We start from the raw sequence: 23,701 nt of genomic DNA, 5'->3' as shown, positions 1-23,701 counted from the left end.
CCCTTTTTGCCGTGTCCGGGGGGGTGGGGGCTCCATTTGCGTTTTTTCATATCTCCGTGTCCGTCTCCAGGTTCGCTCTGCCCCCTTCTTCGTTGAGCAGCTGTTCACGGGGCCCCACCACGTACCGGCCGCTGCGCTGGGGGCTGGGACATGGCGCTGAGGAAGGGAGTGCCTTGGAGGGAAGAGGTTCCCGGCCCAGGAGTCTGACCTGCAGGCGCTGGCCCCTATCGGGGCTGTGGGGAGAGGGGCCGATCTGTATGACCGCAGGAGTTGGGGTGTTTTCTCTGAGTTCGATGCTGAAGGAGCTCAAACTGGAAGGGGAACTGGGAGATGATCAGGCCCGGAGCACATGCCAGTGCCGTGAGGCGGGGGGTGTGTGTGACCGCTCGCTGGGGGGCTGGAGCGGCACGGGTGAGGGTGTGGGGGCCAGGTGGGACTGGCGAGGTCAACCCCGGGCCTTGGTTCTTGGTCCTAGGAACAATGGGATGCAGTCAGAAGGTTTGAAGCCCAGGAGGGGCGTGAGCATAATTATGTATTTACTTCTTTATTTTTTAAAGACTTATCTATTTTAATGAGCACCTGCATACACGAATTGGGGGAGGGGGAGAGGGGAAGCAGAAGGTCCCCGCTGAGCTCAGAGCCTGGTGCGGGGCTCGATCTCATGACTGTGAGATCGTGACCTGAGCCGAAATCAAGAAGCAGGCGCTTACCTGACTGAGCCACCCAGGCACCCCAATATGAGCTTACTTAAATTTCCTAAAAAAGGCTCTGGAGGTAACTTCTGGCTACTCCAGTAGGCCAAGCAGGAGATCCAACGACTTGCATTATGGCATTGGGCGTGGGAATGGAGAGAAGTTGACTAAGTCCAGAGTAATTTAGAAAGTAGAACTGGTAATTGCCTGAAGACAGTGTTACAGTATATGAAATTTTTTTCTTTATGGACTCGTGTCAGATTTTTATTGTAAGTTTGCTGTAAGGAGAAGAACTCACAATGGGCCAATCGGGAGAGTCTCACCTACAGATAATTTGTGGGGAGCGAGGGTAGTAGATAATCACTGCTAGACTTGATAGGAAAAAAATAGATTTACTTCACGTCACCAGTGTCTTGACTGGCAGTGAGCTGGGCGGGTAACGTCAGGAACAAACCTCAGCGCCCTGAATGTTCTTAGAGGAGCGTAAACCGCTAAATCGGCAATGCCCGTTTCCTCCCCGAAGGCTGTAAGTTTCAGTGCACACTAAGGGACTGTGTTTTGGAGTTTGTTTCTAGGAAGTGAGGATAAAGAGAAAAGACTCCAGGTTTCAGGTTTGGTGAGGAAGAGGGATCTGGCCTCCATCCCTCTCCCCACCAGGGTTTAGAGGCACCTCCGCTCCCAAAACAAAACGGCCTCTCGTGGTTGAGAAGTGGTTTTAAAACTTTCAGGTTTGCAACAATTTTAGACTCACGCGAACATTGCAGACGTAGTACAGGATTTCTGTGTACTGTTCATCCGGCTTCCCCTGGTGATCATGTCTTTCTTGCTCAGTCACCAAACCCAGGGCCCTGACACTGGTACAGTATGATTAAAATACAGGCCGGAGGGGCAGCTGGTTAGCTCAGTTGGTTAAGCGTCTGCCTTTGGCTCAGGTCAGGATCTCGGGGTCCTGGGATCGAGCCCCATGTCAGGCTCCATGCTTGGTGGGGGGGTCTTGCTTCTCCTTCTCCCTCTGCACCTGCCCCTGCGCACCACCCGTCATGCTCCCACATGCACATTCTCTCTCAAATAAATCTTTAACAGATAAAGTGAAATAAATTACAGACCCAAATTGGTTTTCACCGTTTTGTACGTGGTCTCGGGCTTGGTTTGAGGTCTAATTGCGTGGAGAATTCTCATGTGTATACTGAACAGAGTTGCCCATTTAAAGTCTTTGCGCATTCCTTCATGACTCCTGTCCACCAGGCTGTTTTTGGTCTGGCTAGACCCATGGGAAGAAAGTAGAGATCTTCTAGTTCATTCTATCTCTCTCCCTCCTAATTGTGTTCGCTGCACCCCCACTCCGGTTGCTGCCTGTGAAGGGTCATGAACCTTTCCTGCTGTTTCAGCCCTGACTCTAAGTGCCTTTATTCACCTGTCTCGGCTTCCTCTATCCCAGGTCCAAGCTCCCTCCCTTGTCTCCCATTTCCAGGGACACCTTTTTCCTGTATCTCTCTTCTGGGCAAGGACTGAGATATACATGCAGGAGTCTTAGGGTTGCATGTGACAGAAACTCAGGTCATCTAACCAAAGCTATAAAAGAGAATTTATTGTGTCGTGGAAGTAGCGTTTCCTTGGGCAGGAATGGCTTCCGGTGTGACTAAACCTTAGGGGATCGGACAGTACATCCGGGGTCCATCTCCCCTTTCTCTACGGCAGATGGCGTGCTCCCTGCTTCCCCCAGACTCCTGTCTTATCAGCCAGGCAGCAGCCCAGCAACAAGAGAGATTTTATAAATATCTCTGGCCAAACAGTGCTGGGAGGATGCTGGTGCACCATGGGCTCGTCCCTGAACCAATCACGTGCCCCAGCACGGGGCATCTTGGTCATTCCCAGGAGGCTGAGTCCCCTGTTGCTGGTAAGGAGAGGCAGGTCAGCTTCATGTGAAGCACGTAGAATGGGTCCATTCCAGGAAAAGTAGTGTTTTGACAGAAAAAAGAAGAGGAAGGGACTGGTCAAACTTGTCTCTTTGTGACAGTCCCTGGTCATCCTGTGGTAGGGAGGGACAGGTGGCCATTTAGAGGGGGAGGGGCTGCTCTTGGGTCAGGTGGCCATTCTGTGAGGGTAGACCTCGCCCCTGGGTCAGGTGGCCATCCTCTGGGTGGGGGTAGGGGCCTCCCCCGGGTCAGATGGCCATCCTGGCCCAGTCTGGCAAGGAATGGGTTGGAGCCCTTCAGCAGCAGGGGTTTTAGGGAGGAGAGACTGCCTCCTGCTTCTGTCTTTCTACAGCTCCCCCAGGGCTTAGTTTACAGCAGCCCGCTTCTTCCTTGCGTGGAATCCTGCAGTCTGGATGGGGCTCAGGGGCTAGGAGGGACAGGGCAGGCCTGTGGCTATGTCCTCGGGTGGAGTGAACTCAGGCTTCTGATGGGCCCGTCTTCACCATCTTTTAGTGGATATCATGGAAATCAAGGAAATCCGCCCCGGGAAGAACTCCAAGGATTTTGAGCGTGCAAAGGTTGTGCATCAGAAGAAAGACTGCTGCTTCACCATCTTTTACGGGACCCAGTTCGTCCTCAGCACCCTCAGCCTGGCAGGTGAGCACCTCCCTCGGGCTCTCGTCGCTGCCCGGGCCTGGCTTCCTTCCTAGGATGTTCTGTAGTAGCAGAAGGCTCTCACCTGCCTGCCCCTGATGTGCATTAGGGGTCATCATGATTTTGAATTCTCACCCTGCGCCTCTCTTGCTGTGTGCCTTGGGGCAAGCTACTCAACCTCTCTGAGCTTCAGTTTGCTCAGCTCTGAGACGGGGAGCATGGTAATGTCGGCCTCACTGGGACGTGGTAAGCATTGTGTGACGGCCTGGTTGGCTCACGCAGAGAGCTGAAGGCAGGTTATAGTTGTCGTCCAGCAGAGCCTGGCCTACATCCAACTAAACTGGGGACACTATTCTGAAATCTTACCTCTCACATGTTTGTGTGTGGACACAGACACACACACACACCCCTACACAGATGCATGCAAGCTCACACATGTACACAATACAGTTGCCACACGTGTACACACACACACACACACACACACACATATGTGCAGGCACATATGCACTTACATATGCACACACGACCTGGAGGTGAGAGTTCCAGCCATCCCTGTAAATTTACCCAAATGTCGAAGGGGCCTCTCAGAGGCCAGAGGGTGAGCTGTGGAAAAGTTCAGGCATTTGACTCAGGGGCAGAAGCTTGTCACCCCCTTCAGGTCCAGTCCTAGAATTCATTGACTCAGAACCGTCTGTACAGCTGGGAGTGATGAGAGAAAATAAATCCCATTCAAAGTAGACGCACGTTGGGGGAACAATGAAAGCTAAGCAGTGTCAGGAACATTGAAATTAGGGGCCAGTAGCTCTTGTGATTTGCTTTCTCGCTCGCATGCACCTTTGAGCACATCGCTTGTGCTGGGCTAGAGGCCACTAGGACTCTAGGGCTGAAGGAGACTGGTCACTGCCTCTCAGGAGCTCACAGTACACTGTGGAAAGAGCGACAGTCCATTCACAGTACAGCATGCTGTAGGAGGGCAGAGGGTCAATTTCAGGGAAGCCTTTGCAGAGGCGGTGACTTTAAAATTGGGTTTTGAGGCATCTGTAGGAGTTGGGTGGAGAGAGGGAGGCCAGTCCGGGGAGAAGTTTTCCATGTCTGAGGGCTTGAAAGAGGGAGACAGCAAGCTGGGTGTGGGGCATGACGAGTGGACGTCTGACTGTTGGTGTGTGGTTAGTGCAGAGATGGGGCAGGAGAGTGGGGCCTGTGCCCATGAACTTCAGGATTTTAGTCCACTTAGCTGCAGGCTGAGGCCTGGTGGTTCTTGTTAGGGAAACTACGAGAGCAAGAGAGAGACTACGAGTCTTGGAGTCCAAGATGCCATCTCTGTTCCACTTTGGGGTCTTTCTTTCAGAGCTCTAGAATTCAGGTTCAGTGGGGACATGGACAAGACCAGGATTCAGATCCCACTTCTTACTTATGGGCTTGGGCCAGGTCTCCTATGCTTCTGAACTTAATTTTCTCTTCATTCCCGTGGGAAGAGGGAGAGTCGCAACCTTGGCATGCTGTCATCCAGATAAACAAGGTATCTGGTCCTTAGGAGATGGTTAACTCAACGAGAGGTCTGCACTGCTAGCTCCATTTTACTGGTGAGGAAATGAGGCACAGAGGGGTTAAGGAGTCAGTAGAATGTCACACAACCCCAAAGCAGTGCAGTGGGACTTGTCAGTGATGCCAGGCTCTTACCTACTTCCTGATGCTGCCTCTGTCCCCTCTCCCTGGCCTTCATGAGAAACGGGAAATGCTCAGGGCAGCTCAGGGTTGGGGTGGGAATTACCCCAGACCCTGCACCATATTTGCTCATCTAAGGGTAAAAGCCAAAACTCCTGGGAGGAAAAAAATTATCCCACTTCTCACCCTTGCTGTAGAAGGGTCATTAGGGACATGTGGCTTCATCTCAGACCATAAAGCAGGTCTTAGAACCATGAAGGTGTGAAGGAGAGGCCTTTTTGGTGCCCGTGTGCAAAACTGGAAACCAGTGCTGGCTGCTCCCGTCCTCGGGGTCTGTGTGGGGCTGGGATGGCCAGGGGCCCCGACCTCTCTGCGGAGGTCTTTCCAGGGGCTAACAACGTTTCCATCCGTGTTCACCTCTGCAGCTGACTCTAAGGAGGATGCGACTAAGTGGCTCTCGGGCTTGAAAATCTTACACCAGGAAGCGATGAGCGCATCTACACCCACCATCATTGAGAGGTATGGACTTGTGCTCGTGTATCTCGTCTTGCCACATTCATTGATTCTGCTCCCTTTCTCCAACATGAGGGAAGGAAAGGAAAGAGCGATGTTTCGCCGTGGGGGCTCGGGGAGGGTCCGGCGTGTAGAGGCTGTGGGCTCTCCAGCATCTGGTCAGAGAGCTTCTCCGAGTGCGGGGCTGTCCTGAGCCTGCTGGGGTGAGGAGTTTGCTGAAACTCGAGGTTGGAACAGGCATTGGTGGCGTCTGATGGGAAGACCAAGGGCTTCCTTCTTACAGCATTAGGAAGGGACTCAGCCGACTCACCAAAGGGCTGTCCCATACAGGGTACGGGGTTTGTCACCTGCTCGGGACAGCCTTGTCTGTGCATCCAGTATTGTGGAGGTCCACGTGGGGTTGGCGTGGGAATGATGGTCCCCTCGGTTAAAACCCTGTGATTCCCACTGTTTTTCCCATCCGCTTTTTTGGGAGATAATGAACATCGTCAGAGAGGATTGTCAGTTTAAGGAGTGACAGCCTCTGCGTGTTGGGGGGCCCTCTTGGCTCAGCCAGGGCGTCTCAACCACAAGGAGGCAACCGCTTCTTCCCGAGCTGCTCGGGTTAGCAAGTTGGAAAGATTTGCTTGTTTCCAGTATCCTTTGTCCCCATTCCATAGAACCGACCGACAATGGGGCTTTGTACTAACTCTCTGTCCGGTGCTGTCTGTCTTTGTCTGTCTGTCTCAACTCTCTCCCCAGCTGGCTGAGAAAGCAGATCTATTCAGTGGATCAAACCAGAAGAAACAGGTGAGCTCCGTTCGTGTTTCTGTGGTTTTCTCCAGAATGTATTGGCTTCTGATGTTCTTTCTTGAAACGTTCCACGGCAGTCGCAGCCTGTTCCATGGTGTGGAGAGGCCCTCGTGCGGCCTGGCTGGACGTGCTGGGGCCTGATGGTGACACGGCCTGCACGTGGCTGGGGTCTCCATTCCGTGGGCATCGCAGAGACCACTGTTCTGCCGTGGAGCGCTCGGACCGTGTCCTCGAAGCCCTTGCATTCGAGCAACTTCTGTGTCCTGGGGAGACATGAGTTCCCCGAACAGCACGTCTCAGAGCGTTTCCCTGTCAGCGCATGCGGTGCTCCTCTGTGTGGGACCTTTTTGTTACAAACGTGGTTTGACCTTGAACTTGACAGCGCGATTTCCTCACTGAGGAGAAATCATTTTCTTCTTGATAGACGTAGAGTCCCTCCCAGTCTGTTAGGGTCGTGAGTGCCGGAGTACTGCTGCTTGGAAACCTTGGGGTCTCCCTGTGTTGTAAGTGGTGTGAAGCGGAGACAGACAGGATCGAGTCCTACAGGAGGGATCCCAGCAGTGAAGTGGTTTCTGGTCTAACTTTTTGAGAGAAGCGTTAACAATTTGTATTTCTCCTGTGGTGCAAGAGGGCACGCCTTTCCCGGCACCCTGCGTCACCAGACCTTCGGCGATCGGATGGGTGAAAGGCAAGAGCAGATACTTGCTTAAATTGGTATTTATTTATGAGTGAGATTGAATGTTCTCTGGCCCAGTTTTTTAGGTTATGATTCAGTTATTATTCATGTAACGATAGAGGTACCCGGGTGCCTGGGTACCTGCCTTCGGCTCAGGTCATGATGCTGGAGTTTCGGGATCAGGTCCCGCGTCAGGCTCCTTGCTCAGCGAGGAGTCTGCTTCTCCTTCTGCCCCTCTCCTCCCTCATGCTCTCTATCTCATTCTCTGTCTCTCAAATAAAAATCTTTAAAAAAAAAAAAACGTAATGGTAAATCCTACCATTTACTGAGCACTCGACGTGCCACACACCATGCTTGTGCTCAGCGCTTAAAATTATTGTATCAATTTAGGGTTGTGTAAGACCTTCTTAAAAAATTTTACATGATTTTCCTTCCTTCGATTCTGCTAAGATCTATTAGCACGGAACGTGAGGTCCCAGCTAACCTCTCCAGCTCTCCCCTGCTGTCCCTTTCCATCTCTGGGGTTCCCCGGTGTCGGGCCAGTGTCCTGCAGTCACTGGTGATGTCAGAGGTCGGGTGTGCTGCCATGCTTTCTCCCGCATACGCCGCCGGACGGGATGATGGAAGAGCAGTCCTCACCAGCATTGGAACATTCAGTAATGGTGTCAGGTCCGCCCAGAGGGCACCCCGTGTCCCCCGTCCCCCCACGCTCCCTCCCCACTCCATCTGTCCAGCATTCACTGTCTGGTCTCATCCCCTGGGCTGCGATCCGGTGTTACAAAGGGGGACTGGGGAGGTCCCCACGTTGGAGGATTTTACTCACGCTGGTGTCTTTCAGCCTCCTAGGTGGGGCCTCTCCGGTGTTTCCTTTCTGTGTGGCTTGGGGTGATTCATTGTTGAGGTTGGCGCAGGGATGACAGACGGAGCCCTCCCGGGCCCTCTCTCCGCGCGCGGGTGGTGCAGAGTTCCTGATTTGGTTTGGAAGTCTGCCTGTCCCTCTTGTCAGACTGGTCAGCCCCCCTTTGGCCGTCTCGCTCAGAACGGATTCCCACACCTCTTTCCGATGGCCGGTCCAGAACCTTCGGCAGAGAGAAAGCCTTTTTCTGGACTTGATGCCCCGGTGACTTGCGTCCCGTTCGCGCTCCCCGACCTTCCTCCCAGTGGGCAGAGCCCAGCGGCTCCATCAACACGTGGAAAATCCCACCTTTCCTGTAGTTCTGGGAGGCCGGGAGGGAGTTTTTCAAAAGGAACTCTGACCGAGGTACCAATTGAAAGGGCAGCTGACTTCGGCTCTGCCAGTTTCCCTTCCCTTCCTGTCGCCCACAACTGGTGGCATTTCCTGAAGGAGAACAAAGGAGTGACAGCAGCCAAGGAAAGACTCCGGGCGCAGGAGGCAGGCTCGAACCCGGTCCAGCGTGGGCGGTGCTGGCTCCCGGTGCTTTCCTTGGCCCGCACACCTCGTCTCCGGGCCCAGCATCTCTCGGCCGAACGGTAGCAGCCGTCCCTTGCTGAGAGGAGCCAGTGCATTACGTGCCCTTGGAGGGGGGATGTGCTTCTGGAATGCTCGCAGACGGGGGTGCTCGGTGCCCTTGGGTCCATTTCGTGAGGACAGTGAGGCCAAGCTGAGTTAGGGGACTCGTCTGTGGCAGTCTGGCTTGCCGGGGTGGAGGGGGGGACCTCCGGGGTGGGAGCCTTACCTGTCACGACTGGGTGTTGCTTGTCTTCTTTTGTAAGTACTCACGAAAGCCGGTAAAAGGCAGAACTCTTAGCCCCCCCCACCCCCCTGCCATGGCCTTTAAGTAAAAACTATTTTTTAAAATTTATTTATTTATTTTTTTAAAAGATTTTATTTATTTATTTGACAGAGAGATCACAAGCAGGCAGAGAGGCAGGCAGAGAGAGAGGAGGAAGCAGGCTCCCCGCTGAGCAGAGAGCCGGATGCGGGGCTCGATCCCAGGACTCTGAGATCATGACCTGAGCCGAAGGCAGAGGCTTTAACCCACTGAGCCATGCAGGCGTCCCAAGTAAAAACTATTTAATCGGTTTGATTGTGGCGACGTTGACACGACATAAGACCTACCATTTTCAGCGTGCGCCTCCGCGGGATGCAGTGCAAGCGTCCGTGTCGGTCACGGCTGTCCTCTTCAGAGCGCCCCCCACCCCCCGCAGCTGAAACTGCCCCGTCACGCCCCCACCCCCCAGTTTCCTCCTTCCCCACCCTGATGACCTCTGCTGCGCCTCCCTTCTCCGGGACAGCGATGGCACTGGGTACCTCGTACGAGGGGAGTCAGGCCGTCTGGGTCTTGGGGTGACCAGCGTCTTTCACTTAGGATGTCTTCGCGGTTCAGCCGTGTTCCAGGGCCAGGTGTCCGAATGCCCCTCCTCTGGAAGGGTCCGTAATAGCCCCCATGGGGGAGCCCACGTGTGGCTGAGCCTCGGTCGATGGGCCCTGGGATGGCTTCCCTGTTGTGGCTGCTGTGAGTGGGTGTGCACGCCCCGCTTTCAGCCCTTGTGTGCATGACCCGGACGTGGAGGTGCCCACCCAAGGGTAGTAGGGCTCCCTCCTGACACCGAGCGCCTGGCCGCTTTCCAGGGCGCCTCCAGCCTTCTCTCCCTCCAGCCCTGCGCCAGGGCTCCCTTCTTCCCACTTGCCTGCCTGCACTTGTTTTCCCTCCCTCCCTCCCTGCCTCCCTCCCTCCCTTCCTTCCTTCCTTCCTTCTCCTTCCCTCCTTCTCTCCATCCATCCATCCTGCCTCCCTCCCTCCTCCCTTCCTTCCTTCCTTCCCACTATCTCTCTCTCTCAAACATAGTTATCTTAATGGGAGTGAAGTAATAGCTCATTTTGATTTTGTTTTGCCTCTTCCTCATTGCCAAGGATGTTGAGCATTTTTTCTTGTGCTTTTTTACCGTTTGTCATATCTTGAAAAATGTCCGTTTAGGTCCTCCTTTGCACATTTAAAAATTTCAGCTTATGATTTTGTCCTCCTTCAACTTTCAAGGGCTGACCCTGAGGTAGGAACCATATAACCTTTTGTTTTTCATTCTTTCTAGTCTTCATGATGCTTTTCTTTAACATTACGAAAGCATGCATGGCTTTTTTTTTTTAAATATAAAAGTAATTCATGTTCATTATAGAAAACTTTATAAATTCTGAGCACTAGAATCTGTGTAGAGGTGATATTAAATGATAAGCACCATTAACCCCAGCAACACTTTGTTTCAGTAGATATCCCCCTTCAGCTTCGTTTTTTCACTTGTTCATTTTACGTCATTAAAATCTAACTGCACACATGATCTTCTTTCTTATTCTTCTTTAATTTCTAAACTTGGGGAGGGGCGCCTGGGTGTCTCAGTCAGTGAAGCGTTTGCCTCTAGCTCAAGATGTGATCTCAGGGTTCTGGGATCGAGCCCCGAATCGGGCTCCCTGCTCAGCAGGGAGTCCGCTTCTCCCTCTCTCTCTGCCCCTCCCCCACTTGTGCACGTGCATGCGTGTGTGCTCTCTCTCTCTCAAAATCGTAAATTTGGGGATAACTTCACATTTAGAGAGACGTTGCAAAGATACCGTAGGAACTCCCCAAATACCCCTGTGCCCGGGTCTCTCTCAGGCTCCTCTCGTGCACTACCAAGTCATGTTTGTGGAAGCGGAAGAACCAGCATCGGCACAGGACTTTGAGGAGAGCCCTGGACGGCATTTGGGGCTCACTGTTTCCCCACCGAAGTGCTCTTCCTGGTTCCAGATCTGACCCGGACCCTATATTACACCACTTTGTTCTGCCGCTTGGTCTCCTTTGGGTCAGGACCGTTTCTCCATCTTTCCTGATGACCTTGACAGTTTTGAGGGATATGTCCAGGTATCTCCTAGCATCTCCCTTAGTTGGTTTTGGTGGGACATTTTTGTCATGACGAGGCAGGAGTGATGGGGAGGCTGAGGTCGTGGGTGTTTAGGATGAGTATCGCAGAGGTGAACTCTTATCCTGTCGTCCTGTCGTCACCTAGAGGGCTGTGTATTCTCCAGGGTTTGTCAGCAGTGATGTCACCCTTGGTCACCTGGCTGAGGTGGTATTGGGAAGATAGCTCCTTTGTAAACTCATACCAACCCCCACCATTCTTGGGGAATAAGTCACTGAATCCAGCCCACCTTAAAAAAGGGGAGATTAGACCACTTTTAGGTCAGGTTAAACTGTAAGAACATCTAGGCTTCCTTGTAGCTCTTTAGGAAAGTGATGTCGGTGCCTACGTTAGAAATCCACCAGTGGGAATGAGACACTTGGTTTGAGAAGTTGTCTTTTGTTTGTCATTTAATCTGTGTTCTACTTTTTCCTTACGGTCACATTATCACCAAATCGTGTTCCAAGTGAACATAGGACAGGACCCTCAGGAGAAGAGTTTTTGGGGTCACTGTAGGATTCTTGGCCTTGTGCCATGACCCCCCTCTTCTGCCACTGGGCAGACAGGCTCTGCTTTCCTTGAGTCTTACCTTCCTGTTACTGCTCACGTTGGCAGGGGCTCCTTGAGGTCGGGGGCCTCGCTGGTTTGGTCTTCCTAGTGTTTGTTGGAAAGTTCTCCCTTTCATTCCTAGACATAACATTGAGCAAATGGAACATTCTAGCTTGGGAAAGCTTTCCTTGTGACATTTCCAGGCCTGGGGAGACTAAATAGAAGGTGTCAATGCTTTAACGGTAACTCTTGGCTCGATTTTTAGAGGAGAACCCCCAACCCACCCCCATCTTTGAGCCTTTACGGTTGAGTTGTCTCTTATCTGGGAATTGGGTTCTGAGGTTGGGGCAAAAGGTGAACATTTCTGTGACCAAAAGACCCCTTGAGAAAGCCCGCGAAACCTTCCGTGAGGGTCCCTGGAACTGTGTTCCCTGGTGGGAGGCTCCCAATGGCCGCATCCCGCAGAGGGGCCAGGAGCCTCCAGGCCTGAGAGCAGCGGGTCTCCTGTGGACATTTCTTTGCCTTTTGCCCGTGGGCATAGAACATGGAATTTGCATCTGCCGCAGGTGGGCTGCCCGTTTTTCTTCAGCCTGGCAGGGGCAGAGGGAAGACTGTGCTGGGTTTCAGGAGGCAGAAGGGACAGGGCTTGCAGGTGGGAGACAAGGATGTGAATCCAGGTCCCTCCTTCAGCAGGAATGAAGGTAATAGTGTGGCCCCAGCACATTGGGGTTGGGGGGGCTTTGGCCTCAGGTTCGAGCAGTCCCTGCTCCCTCCCCCCACCGCAGAGAGCTGCTTCACTAGGTCTAGCCTGGGGCTCAAGGATTTTGCATTTCTAACAAATTCCCAGCAGATACTGGTGCCCCCCCCCCTCCGCCTCCGGAATTCTTTGAGAAGCCAGCCTCTAGAGCTGCTCTGTCCAATACGGTGGCCCCTATCTATAGGTGGCTATTTAAATTAATGAAAATCAAATGAAATTTAAAAATTTAGTTCCTGGGTCATGTTAGCCACATTTCCAATGCTCGGTTGCCGCATGTGGCTAGTGGCTACCGCATCGGACAGCCCAGTTCTAGAACATTTCCATCATCATAGAAAGTTCTGTGGGGCCGTGGTGAGGCTTGAATCTCCGCTTTAACCGTTACTGGTTGTGTGAGTTTGGGTAAATGACTTAATTGCTCGGTGCCTTAGTTTTCCAGGCTGTGCGAGCGAGCCAGCAGTTGCTGCCTCCCTGGGTTGGTGTGAGGTCTCGGGGGGTGGGTTCGCGAAAGTGCTTGCACGGTTCCTGGCTTATGCTGAGCCGTGTACTGTCCTTAACGCCCCACGAAGCCGGGGGTGGTGGAGGCGTCGGTCCAGCCTCCAGGAGGCAGGCAGGTTTCCTGGGGGCATCATGGTAAAGGCTGTGGGGGTGCCGTGCCCCAGGAGCTGGGACTGTGCCAGGCCAACAGGGGTAGGTGCCAGGATCGTGGAGTGATGCCTGCCATGGAAGGGGGGCGGTGCTCTTTGTGGCCCGTGGCGGGGACCATTTCTTGGCTTCTGTCTCCAGAGGAACTGGCCTGGTCCTAACCCACAGTCACGGACTGAGTGGGCAGGAAGCAGACTCTGAGATGGGCATTAGTGTGCGGGAAGCTTACTGGGAAGGACGTGGGGCAGAGGCGCCTGTGCGTAGTAGCCAGAATTAGGCTGCCTTGGTCACAGCCACAGCCTGCAGAGCTGTCCTCTGTCGACGTCCTAAGAGGGCTGGGATGCTGGATGTGACCTTGCTCCAAACGGGGAGAGGAGTGAGGTCAGGGGCTGCTGGATTCTTCCCCTCCAGCCTGTCCTGGTTCAGGGTCAGGCAGTGCAGCACAGACCCGCAGGCCCAGAGAGGGGAGTGCAGTGGCAAGGTCCCGGCACAGGAGCCCAAGGAAGCTCTGTGGCCCCCACCTTTACTGGGGGGCTCCATTGCTCTGCTCCAAGGTGGGGCTTTTGGAGCAGGTTGATTCAGGTGCCCTGTAGCTTAGAGCCCAGTGCCCCCAGATCTGACGTCTGCTCCACTGTCTCCTAGTGTCCCCGTCTTTGTACCTGGAGGTGGGGAGGTTTCTTGACCCTGTTTCTGCCTGGAGGTTCTGGGTTCGCCGGGAGACTCTGACTTCTCTCTTGGTCCTGGATGAGCCCTGCAGGGCCACCAGCTTGGCCAGACTCCTTGCCCTGTCTTGGGGCTTGGGGCACCAGCCCCTGCTGGTCCTCTCTCTTCATCCTGTCCTGACCAGTCCCTTCCTGGACAGCCTGGGGGCTGGGTCAGAAAGAGGGTCTCAGCCAGCCTGCTTGGTTCTCTGCCCGGCCAGCCCCCACCCCCAAGTTTCTGGGAAAGCCCTTGGTGCTGGCCCTACGGTAATGGGGGCTCGGGCGGCCTCTTGCAGGTAAGGGGGTCTGATGGGAGGGAGGCTGTTAGACTACAGAGGCTGGACGTGGGGACATTGGGACGGCGGGGAGTCCCCCTTAGTTGTCTGCAGGGGCAGCTGCTGAGAATAACATGCTTTCCGGATGTACCGGCAGAGGCCGAGTTGACAACGTTGGGGAAACTGGGCCATTTTCTGCCCACATCCTGGGCAGGCTTCCTTCCTCGGCCATGCACAGCCCTGTCCAGTCTGACGTCTCCAGAACACAGACGGTCTTCTCTGACCACACCAGCGACACCCCCAGGCTGCCCTCTCTCGCCCTAGCAGACACTCGGCTCTGTGGCCGCAGGGGTCTGCATGCCGTGCCCTGGAGCCCCCACGCTCCCCCCACCCCTCCTCCCTGTTCGTGCGGTCCCCAGAGAGGTGGGGAAATACAGTGATTAGAGGCAGACTGCCCTGCAGCCCACCCCTTCTCCTCCCTGCCCGGAACCTCTCTGAGCCCGTGTCCTCTCCCGAAACCTGGAGGTGGTGATGGTACCCACCTCAGCAGGGTGTTAGAGCGTGGAGGGAGTAGTGTCTGTCTGTCCGTCCAGGCGGTGCCCAGCGGTTGCATCCACTACTGTTAACCGCTGCTGTTACCGGCGTTCCTTCAGCCCCGAATGTGCTCTCCCCTTCTCTCCTCTGCGACGAACTTGCCACCTGGCCCAAGTGAAAAGCACGTGTGAAGACGTCTGTGATGTGGTGCACATGACTCTACCTTTTGGGATCTGATTCAAACCTGGGTTCTGCTGTCACCGAGCTCTGACCTCGAGCAGCATGTCCCTCCCAAACCCCTCCCCTGTTGCCTGTTCTGAACCCCGAGGGTGGGTAATGCTTCCCGGTGGGGGGTCAGATGTAGGGAGGGGTTAGGGAACATTATTGCCTGGACGACACCCAGGGTGGCCTGGCACATAGTAGGTGCTCTCATGAGGCTGGCTCCTGCCCCCTTGCCCTCTGACCTTCATTGACCGCCCCCATCTTTGTCTGAACCCCTGGGACGTTTCATATCTACAAAGGTTATCTGGTGTCCTGGCACCGTGTTCTGCTCACGCCTTGAATCTCTTATGTGACCTGAGTTCATGCCATCCCTGAAGGGTGGAGACCAGCCTTGTGCTTCCAGACCCACCTCGATGTTTCTGGTCCCTCTGCTCACAGTGGGCTCCATATGGTGGGGTGGGTGGGAACAGCCAAACCCTCCACTGTTGAAGCCCCTCGAGGTGAATAGAGCTGGGGTCTCTCTTTTTTTGCAGCATCAGCCTCCGAGAGTTAAAGACCATCTTACCCCTGGTCAACTTCAAAGTGAGCAGTGCCAAGTTCCTCAAAGATAAGTTTGTGGTAAGTTCCCTAGCTTGGCTGGTCTGGTGATTTTGTGAACTTGGGGTCACTTAGTCTTTGAGCCCCATCGAATGGTGGCCAGGAGGAACCTTACCTCCAGCGGCATCTGTCCCAGTCCAGACAGACCACGTGAAGGTCGTAGGACCCTGTTCGCAATCCTGGCCGAGGACGTCCTCCACAGACGGTGTTTGCTAGGCTGCCTGACTTGCTCCCACCAATATAGCCCGTCTCTTTCCTCATCATCCCGCAGCCTACTTTCCTTCAAGCAACACCAACAAATGTGTTTCTTCTGGAAAATGTTATGAAAGCTTCCTTATGTAGGCTGTCAGGGGCGTGGCCCTTGTGTCTCCAAGTCCTCATAACGTAGTTGTCTGAGTTGGCTCCTCCCTGGCCTGCCCTCCCACTTTCCCACCCAGCCCTCCTCCCACCCATCATTTAGTCTGGTTATGGTCTGGTGAATTAAGCTCTTGGTAGATGGGTGGCAGGTTAAGTCTCTCCATGAGTGATGACACAGGATAGGGCAGGTGGGACCTTCCTGAACGGGGTAAGGATGGATTTGATGTGTAGGCCCCCTGACCGGTGCTTAGAGAGATCCCGACTCCGTGCAAGGAGCCCAGTGACCCTCTGTCCCTCTAGCTCGAGTTGTAGACTCACGTGGACTTGCCAGTGGCAAGCCCAGTCACAGGCTTCCTTAGCCAAGAAAGCACATTCATTTTTGCACCAGTGAGCTGTCAGAAGAGTTAACCCACTTTGTGGCTCTCAGGCCATCTTTTGACCTGCCGGGAATGTTCTTACTATTGTGAGAAGGCAGAAATGGAGACAGAGACTTTCCCATTCAAAGTCGCATCGTTGGAATCTTGTTCTTGATCAAGGCTTTCCTGAGCTGGTGATACGTAGATGTTATTGGTTTGGTTTTGGGGAGGTTCTAGGGAGGGTGGTGGTGGTTTTCCCATTTTACAGATGAAGAAACTGAGGGTCAAAATGGATCGGGTAAATTACCCAAAGCCATTAAGCAATGCCGGGGACAAGCATTGACTAGAGTTGAGCTCTGTCCCACTCCGAAGGCTTGGTTGGTCTTCCCATGCTTTTAGAATGACCCTAGACTAGGTCTGGATTTGGAAATGTCTTCTGCCCCCAGAGGGAGGAGTTGTAAATTCCCGCTCTTGGAATTCTGGCCACGTCTCTTCCGTCGTGGGGGTCAAGGGCAGGATCTTACCCGATGGGGCCCCTGGTGGGTATGTTCTCCAGGCAGATAAATGAGGAAACCCGTGGACAGTTTGGGTTCAGAAGAAGGTGAGTTTGCGTGTAGCCAGTGCTGTAGGTCGGTGGTTCTGCCTGGTCACAGCACAGTGGCATTCTTGTAGAGGACTTTCAGGGATCACATGGTCACTTTTTTTTTTTAATTTACAGGAAATTGGCGCACACAAAGATGAACTCAGCTTTGAGCAGTTCCACCTGTTCTATAAAAAACTTATGTTTGAGCAGCAAAAGTCGGTAAGATAGTTCCTGAGCGAATGATCAAGTGATGTTTTTGTTTCCCCTGTGTTTCAAAGGCCGGCATGTTCCTAAGAAACCCAGGAGAAGGGCTCAGTGTCCCTTCTCACCAAGGAAAGACACAGTGGGAATGACTGGGACATTCTGTTTGCATCTGTTAAATTGTAGACACCTGAGAGAGCTATGGGGAAAATGGGTGGGGGGGTGGCTCTCTCATAGCCTCCTGGGGGGGAACGTGAGAAGTCTGGAATTTAATTGCAGCCTATTAAAGTAAAAAAAGTTCCGTTAACTCAGCTGCTTGATCTCATTGTGGAAGGAAATTTATCAAATTATTAAGGCAGACCATCTCTGGGTGGATGGATTATGTGTGTGTTCCTTCCTTTTATGCTTTTATTCATTATTTATGAGGAATTTTTTATTAAGATAATATGCCATTTTAAAATTAAGACGTGCGTACTTTTTTGACCTGGCAGTGGCATTTTGGGGACTCTGTTTGAGAGGAATGAGGGCACGGGGACCTAGGAATTTATTACCAGATTGTTTATGACAGCATTACTCATGCTGGCAAAATACCTGGGAGCCATCTGCCTGCCTCTCAGTAGAGAAATAGCGGAGTAAATTACCGTCCCGTCCATCCCACGGAACATTATGCCTCTGATTAAGAAGCCCGAGTCTGTGTGCTTGTTGATCTGGGGGGGTGTTCGTGATATTTTGTGAGCAAAGCCAGCAGCCGATTCATGCGAGGAACTAGGTCTGATGAAAACCGAAAACGGTTATCATAATCCTCCACATGTCTCTGTGTGTTTTTATGAAAAAAGGAAGAAGTACGGAAGGACACACTCTTCACCTCTAATGTTGATTCTGTCTGTGTTTTGAAGGGGTTTGGGCAGATGGGCAGGAGAGATGATTGCATTTTTCTTTGCATACCTCCATTTTCTTTGACTTGTTCCAAAGAACATATTACTTTTGTGATTAAAAAAAAAAAAAAAAGTCCTGTAAGGTGTAAAGCTTAAAAACTGGGGTTCAGTACAGTACCTGTAGACCTTGCTAGCGGGCGGTGTTCACCTCACAGACGGGAAGCCACTGCTGTTGGAAAAGGGCTTTGCAGGTGGCAGAGGTGGGTTCAGAGCAGAGAGGGCTGGGGGCTCAGAGCCAGAGTTCTGGTGTCTCCAGCTGGCTGTGTGATCTAGGGGCGGCCGCCCACCACTCTCAGCCTCCGTCTACTCAGGCGTGCGGCGGGGCCCAGGGATTCTTACCCCCCTGGGCTCTAGGGAGGACTGAATGAGGGCTTGGGATGGGAAGGTCAAGAGTGCAGGCATTTTCTTTTTAAGGTTTTATTCATTTATTTGACAGAGATCACAAGCAGGCAGAGAGGCAGGCAGAGAGAGAGGAGGAAGCAGGCTCCCTGCAGAGCAGAGGGGCCCGACGCAGGGCTCGATCCCAGGACCTTGAGATCATGACCCGAGCTGAAGGCAGAGGCTTTAACCCACGGAGCCACCCAGGCGCCCCAGGAATGTAGGCATTTTTAAATGATGAGCATCTGAAAGTCACTAAAAGTGGGGGGGTGCATGGCTGGCTCAGTTGATAGAGCACAATCTTGACCTTAGGATGGTGAGTTCAAGCCCCACATTGGGCACGGTGCCTTTAAAAAAAAAAAAAAAAAACAACCCAGGGGCGCCTGGGTGGCTCAGTGGGTTAAAGCCTCTGCCTTCAGCTCGGGTCATGATCCCGGGGTCCTGGGATCGAGCCCCACGTCGGGCTCCGTGCTCAGCGGGGCGCCTGCTTCCTCCTCTCTGCCTCTGCCTGCCTGTCTGCCTACTTGTGATCTCTGCCTGTCAAATAAATAAAATCTTTAAAAAAAAAAAAAAAAAAAAAAAAACCCAAAAAAACGCCCCAAAAAACCAAAAACCACCATTGCTAGAAGAAGCTTATTAATTATCATCTAAGGCCAAGAAATGGAAGCAGCATTTCCAGCCTGCCTAGATTGGGGAAAAATACATTATTTTATATTATTATTATTTTTATTATTATATTATTTTATAGAGTAAAACGTTCCACTGCATTGTGTGCGTTTTCACACATTAGTTCTTGGTTTGCCAGATAGAGTAGAAAGACTCTGTAGGCTTTGGGGATTCAAAGACCTGGATTGCAGCCCCAGCTTGACCTTGACCGACCACAGGTGATTTTAGGGAAAGTCATCTTTCCCCCCTTCACTCAGCCGCCTCTGTAAAATGAAGGTATGAAATCAGGTCATTGGTTATAAAACTTTATTAAATTACATAACCTTCCTCCCCTTTTTTATATCAAACGAACTTTTAAAAACTGCCTTCATAGCTGGTCAAAACATGTTTTTTAGGTTAAAACCTGTAAGTTTTATTGATGATCAGTTCTTGAGAACAGTGACAATGGTTGATGACAATGCACGAGGGAAAACCAGAATAATGACAACTGCTGTCTTATGCAATTGACCAGGGTTGAGAAAAACTCGATTCACTCCAGATAAGTAGTTTGCAAATAACAGTTTTTATAATCGGTTGCCTTGAAATGTCAGGATGCTGTCTGAGACAGATGGCAGGCAAAGCTTGAGAATGAGGTTTGCACAGAAGCTAACGCAGCTGTCCGCCCAGGTTAGCCCACGGTGGTGTGTTTCTACTGTGATAAAATTCCACCTAAGACCTATTTCAACCTGCACTTTCGTTGACGGTTATTTTTAAGGCTAATGTGGGTGTGTCTGGGAAGGGGGAGGGGGAGGAGAAATTTGAGTCAGATTTCTGTAGAATCCCTCAATCCTCTGGGGGGTAACTTAGGTTGCCCAGTTTGGGGGGAAAACATCTGTAACCAAGGTCGCTTCTGTTGAGCCTGCGTTCGATGGCACTTGACCTAATGCTTTAAATGTTTTTAAAACGAATGGCCTACATTCAAAACTTCAGAGATTCCATATTAAGATCTAGATTTTCTGCTGCTTTTGAAAAAACACTGACACGTGGCTCTATATGGGTCCTGAGTTCCCGGTGCGGTTGTCTGGGTAGGAAGGAAGCAAGCCTTCTCTGGTTTGCCCCAGCTCCCACCCCCGAGCTCTCTCAACTAATTTCTGCTGCCTACCAGGCCCCAAAGACTTTGAATCTCCTGCACCAGAGGGCAGAACTGACTTGGAATTAGAAGAACAAAGCCCCAGGCTCTATAGGTAGTGGCCACCTTGAGAAACCTTAGCCCGGCTCCTGTAGGTAAACGCCCCTCCCCTAGGGTCAGCATATCATTTGCTTCCTGAGCTCCTTGCAGGCAGCACAGAGCCCAGGGAAACAACAGCTTTGTGCTCTTAGAGGCTCAGCCCGATTTCTTGGGCTCCTTTGGGGAGACAGAACTGTTTATGGTGATTGACAACCCCCGGCTTCTGCAGCGATCAGCTCAGGGCCCTCCTGTTTCATCTTGCTCTTAACCCAGTTCCCTCTGCCCATGGGATTTTGAGGCAAACCGAGTCTGGTATTAGTTCTCCCATAAGTGCGTGAGTACCCAGCTTCCTAACTCCTGCTCCGCTACCTTCCCAAACGTGTGAAGGCCCCTGGCTTAGTCGGGCTGGGCGTCAGGCACCGCGGGCTCTGATCAGCAGTGAGGACGGCTGGCTGATTTCCTTCTTGCTCTTGGTCCAGGACTTGAGTTTCACCGCTGTGGGATGCAGTGGTCAGTTACTGTTTGTTCCCCTGTTTTCACCCCCGGGCCTTCTGTACCATCTGTTCTCCGGATCCTCCGGGAGATTCCTCTGGAAATGCTTTACGGTTCTACAGTAGCTGCCTAGCAGTATCCCCTTGATGATCCTTGTTCTTTCCGTTTCCGGGGCGCAGGCATTCTAGCGTGCCTTTGCTGGATTCTCTGCTCTGGGGGCTCTCACAATTTCAGCCTGAGGCTGTGGTCTCATCTGTGGCTCGAGTGGGAGAAGATCTGCTTGGTTGTGGAGGTTGTGGAGGTTGTGGAGCAGTGAGCTCCCCGCAGGTTGTAGGACTGAGGGTTCAGTGTCTTGCTGGCCAGAGGCCACCCATAGCTCCTAGACACTGCCCAAACTCCCTCACGGATGAGGCTGCCCTGCATGGGTGCTGGCTTCCTCAAAGGCGGCAAGACAAGTGCTCGTCTCGTAGTCCTAGACCTATAATCATGTACGTCCCATTACTTTTGCAAGTGGCAGGGCTGTGGATGCTGGGAGGAGGACATCCTGGGGCCATCTTAAAAGTCTGTCTAGCAAGGGTTCCCATAAACCCAAGATTCAGAGTTGCTCTCCAGCATCTTCCAAATACTCATCAGTTCCCAAATCGTGTCCAGTGTGATCCCAAGAACAAGGGCCTCCCCAGCCCTGCAGGGTACCAGCAAACAAGCACACAGCCTTCTGCCGCCTATCGCCATCCCCCTGGGCTCTGAATGTAGGCGTCTTCTCTTGCTTGTTTGCCTGTTAAAGGAGAAAATGGCTGTAATTTTTTTAAAGGTGGCACTGATCTTGTTTCAGTGTTACCTGTAGCCGACAGCAGCATTGTTTCCAGACGCTCCGTCTTGTCTGTCACATGGGGTGACGGTACCCCCTCCAGGCTTACTGAGAGGACGAAGAGGGCTCATGGAGAGCAGTCCCACACACAGCTGGCCCCCAGGACGGCCTGTCCTTTCCTGAGGCAGAATCACCTCGGGAGGAAGAGAGTACTGGGTGGCCTTGGTCTTCCTGCTCCGTGTCCTGCTTCAACGGGACCATCTAGGTCAGAGTCCGTGGGTTTCCCTGGGGGATCCTTCGCTACGTCACTGTGCTGGACCACCAGACCAGGAACCCTTCATAAGAAATTCCATGCTGATGTGTGAAGAAAGTATAAGCCAAGTAATGCATACTTACTACCTAGAAGCAGGAAGCGCATACAAGTAAAAAGAAAATGAAAATGTCTCCCAAACCTTCCATGATGATACCTGGGATTATGCATTTGGGAGAAAGATTAATATTTATTCTTGGAGATTGTGCATGGGTGCCAGCGTGGGGGGCGTGAGTCACACTCGGTGATGGCGTTCTGCCTGCGGATTCCAGGGAATATCACAGATTCTTCTGTTGGACGGTGGGTGGCGTGGGGAGAAACGTCCACAGTTCGGAAGTCGGTGGAGAATCTCTGGTTAGCTTTTCCTGTCGGTTTCATTTTCGCCTTGGCCTCCTGGCACCAAATGGCTCATGTAAGCTGCTAAGCGCGGAAGGTGTAGGCTGAGCCGCAGCCTGGAGGGTGCCCGCCCACCTACATGGGGAGACTCATTCCCTGACCTTAGGTTGACTTTGACACCTCTGGGCCCTTGCTTCTGTGGTCCCCATCCTGTGGCACGGCCCCTTCCCTTGTCTCCTGGGAATCAAGTCAGAGGTGATTTTTCCTCTTAGCCTTTAGTTTTCCCCAGAGAAAATTAATTTACCTGTTATTTTAGGCATTCCTTCAACACATGTTTGAGCCAGGAGGACACAGTGGTTGATAAAACAGACACTTCCTCTGACCTCACGGAGCCCTGGCAGCAGCCAGAGGGTTCAAGGATGTCACCTGTAATTACATGGGGCCAACAACATCCCGGTTTGGTAGACTTTGACCCCATAACTACACACAGTAATGCTAGAATAACTTAATTGCTGTCTCTCCACTGTGTGCCTGTATCATCTAGAATATTCTTCTTTCATTGCTAGGATGCCGTTATTTACTCTGTGTACATCTGCTCGTACTGTGTGGGCCAGTGGAGAACTACCAAGGTAGATCAGGGTCGACATTCTGACCCCTTGATGTTCTAGATGTGTCATCTTGGAACTCCTGCTTATCATCCCAGAGTCTGTTTTATGTGTCTGAGGTGGGGTTTGTTTTACTGCTTTCCTGATGGGGTGGGCACGAGGGGTGACTGAGGTCATGGCTGCCCTGCACCAGCTCAGGACAGGCCCTCTGAGTCCTCAGAGCTATCCCAGCAGACCCCAGGCAAGTGGCGGAGGAGAACAGACCTCTGTCTCCCGCTGTGCGGGGCTGGCTGTGCTGAGCACCCATGGACGTCTCCAGGGAGGGTCTGCCCCCTGCCACTCTCCCTGCATCTGCTGTTCGCTGGCCTTCCTGGGGGCTCCCCACGCTCCCGTTTCTGCCTCTGTCATCACGTGGCCGCCTTGTCCTGGCCCATGCCTGTTTCACATGTCCCCCTTTATAAGGACTCCAGTCATGGCCTTAGGGCCCACCCTAATCCAGGAGGACCTTGCTTTTACCTGATCACATCTGCAAAGACCTTCTCTCCAAACCAGGCCACACTGAGAATGTAGCAGGGAGGGAGCGGGGCTTGCACAGACCACTAAAGATGTTGTTAGGTTACGACATGGCACGCTGTAACCTCTTGCATCTGTCAAATGCCGTCCCTGACATGTTTCCGCCGTCCGACTGCTGCCCCATTTCTCTGCCCCGTGGAGGGACCCGCTCCAGGACCCCTGTCAGCATCACTGTCTCACCTGCACTCCGTTTCCTGACCTCGTCCCAGCCGTGGGTCCAGGCCTCCCACTCCTCGGCCGTTCATCTCGTCCTCTCACCAGTGACCTCCACGCCCACAAAGCCGCGGGTCTTCGGGATACTGCATTGTCTCCTTTCTCCTCTCACCTCACCATCTGTGCACTCACAAGGTCCTTGGCTGGGTCTTTGATTTCTTGGCATCCGAAGGTTGGTGCATCCCAGGCAGGGCCAGTGCTTAGCTCGACTCTCCCATCTAACTACCTGCTTGCCTTGCTTCTCACTCTGGAGTGAGACCCCTTCTGGAAGAGACCTCTTGATGCTTCTCCCCTCCCCCCAGCCTCTTCTTCAGGGGGTACGTGTCTGGCTGCTCTGCTGGATGGGCCCAGGAATCTTCTCGCCTTTTGCGTTCCATTCCCCGTGACCCCCACCGCCACACCTGCCCTGTTCCGTTGCATCTTTGAATTCTGCTTTTGTTTGTGCAAGTGGTGAGCCTTTTTGCTTTCAGTCCTTTTCCTGCCCTGCTCTGTACCCTGCGGGGGTGGGGTGGGACGAATCTCCAAAACACATTCCCACGTGCTTCTGCCAGCCGGGTCAGCCAATGGGGTGATTGGGATGGAGATACAGGCATACGAGAGGGGAA

The 23,701-nt window shown here is 52.8% G+C and overlaps 1 protein-coding gene across 1 annotated transcript in view; it reads left to right on the top strand.

Annotated features, from left to right (window-relative positions):
• Positions 1-23,701, top strand: part of PLCG2 (phospholipase C gamma 2) — a 141,305-nt gene that overhangs the window by 48,447 nt on the left and 69,157 nt on the right. Inside the window, exons 3-7 of the mRNA XM_047712188.1 lie at positions 3,122-3,265; positions 5,356-5,449; positions 6,185-6,232; positions 15,013-15,097; positions 16,508-16,591. Of these exons, the coding sequence (XP_047568144.1) occupies positions 3,122-3,265; positions 5,356-5,449; positions 6,185-6,232; positions 15,013-15,097; positions 16,508-16,591 (455 nt within the window). The remainder of the gene's footprint in view (positions 1-3,121; positions 3,266-5,355; positions 5,450-6,184; positions 6,233-15,012; positions 15,098-16,507; positions 16,592-23,701) is intronic.

This window comes from Lutra lutra, chromosome 17, assembly GCF_902655055.1.
Source record: "Lutra lutra chromosome 17, mLutLut1.2, whole genome shotgun sequence".
Lineage (NCBI taxonomy): Eukaryota > Metazoa > Chordata > Mammalia > Carnivora > Mustelidae > Lutra > Lutra lutra.
This window is presented reverse-complemented; position numbering and strand designations above follow the sequence as displayed.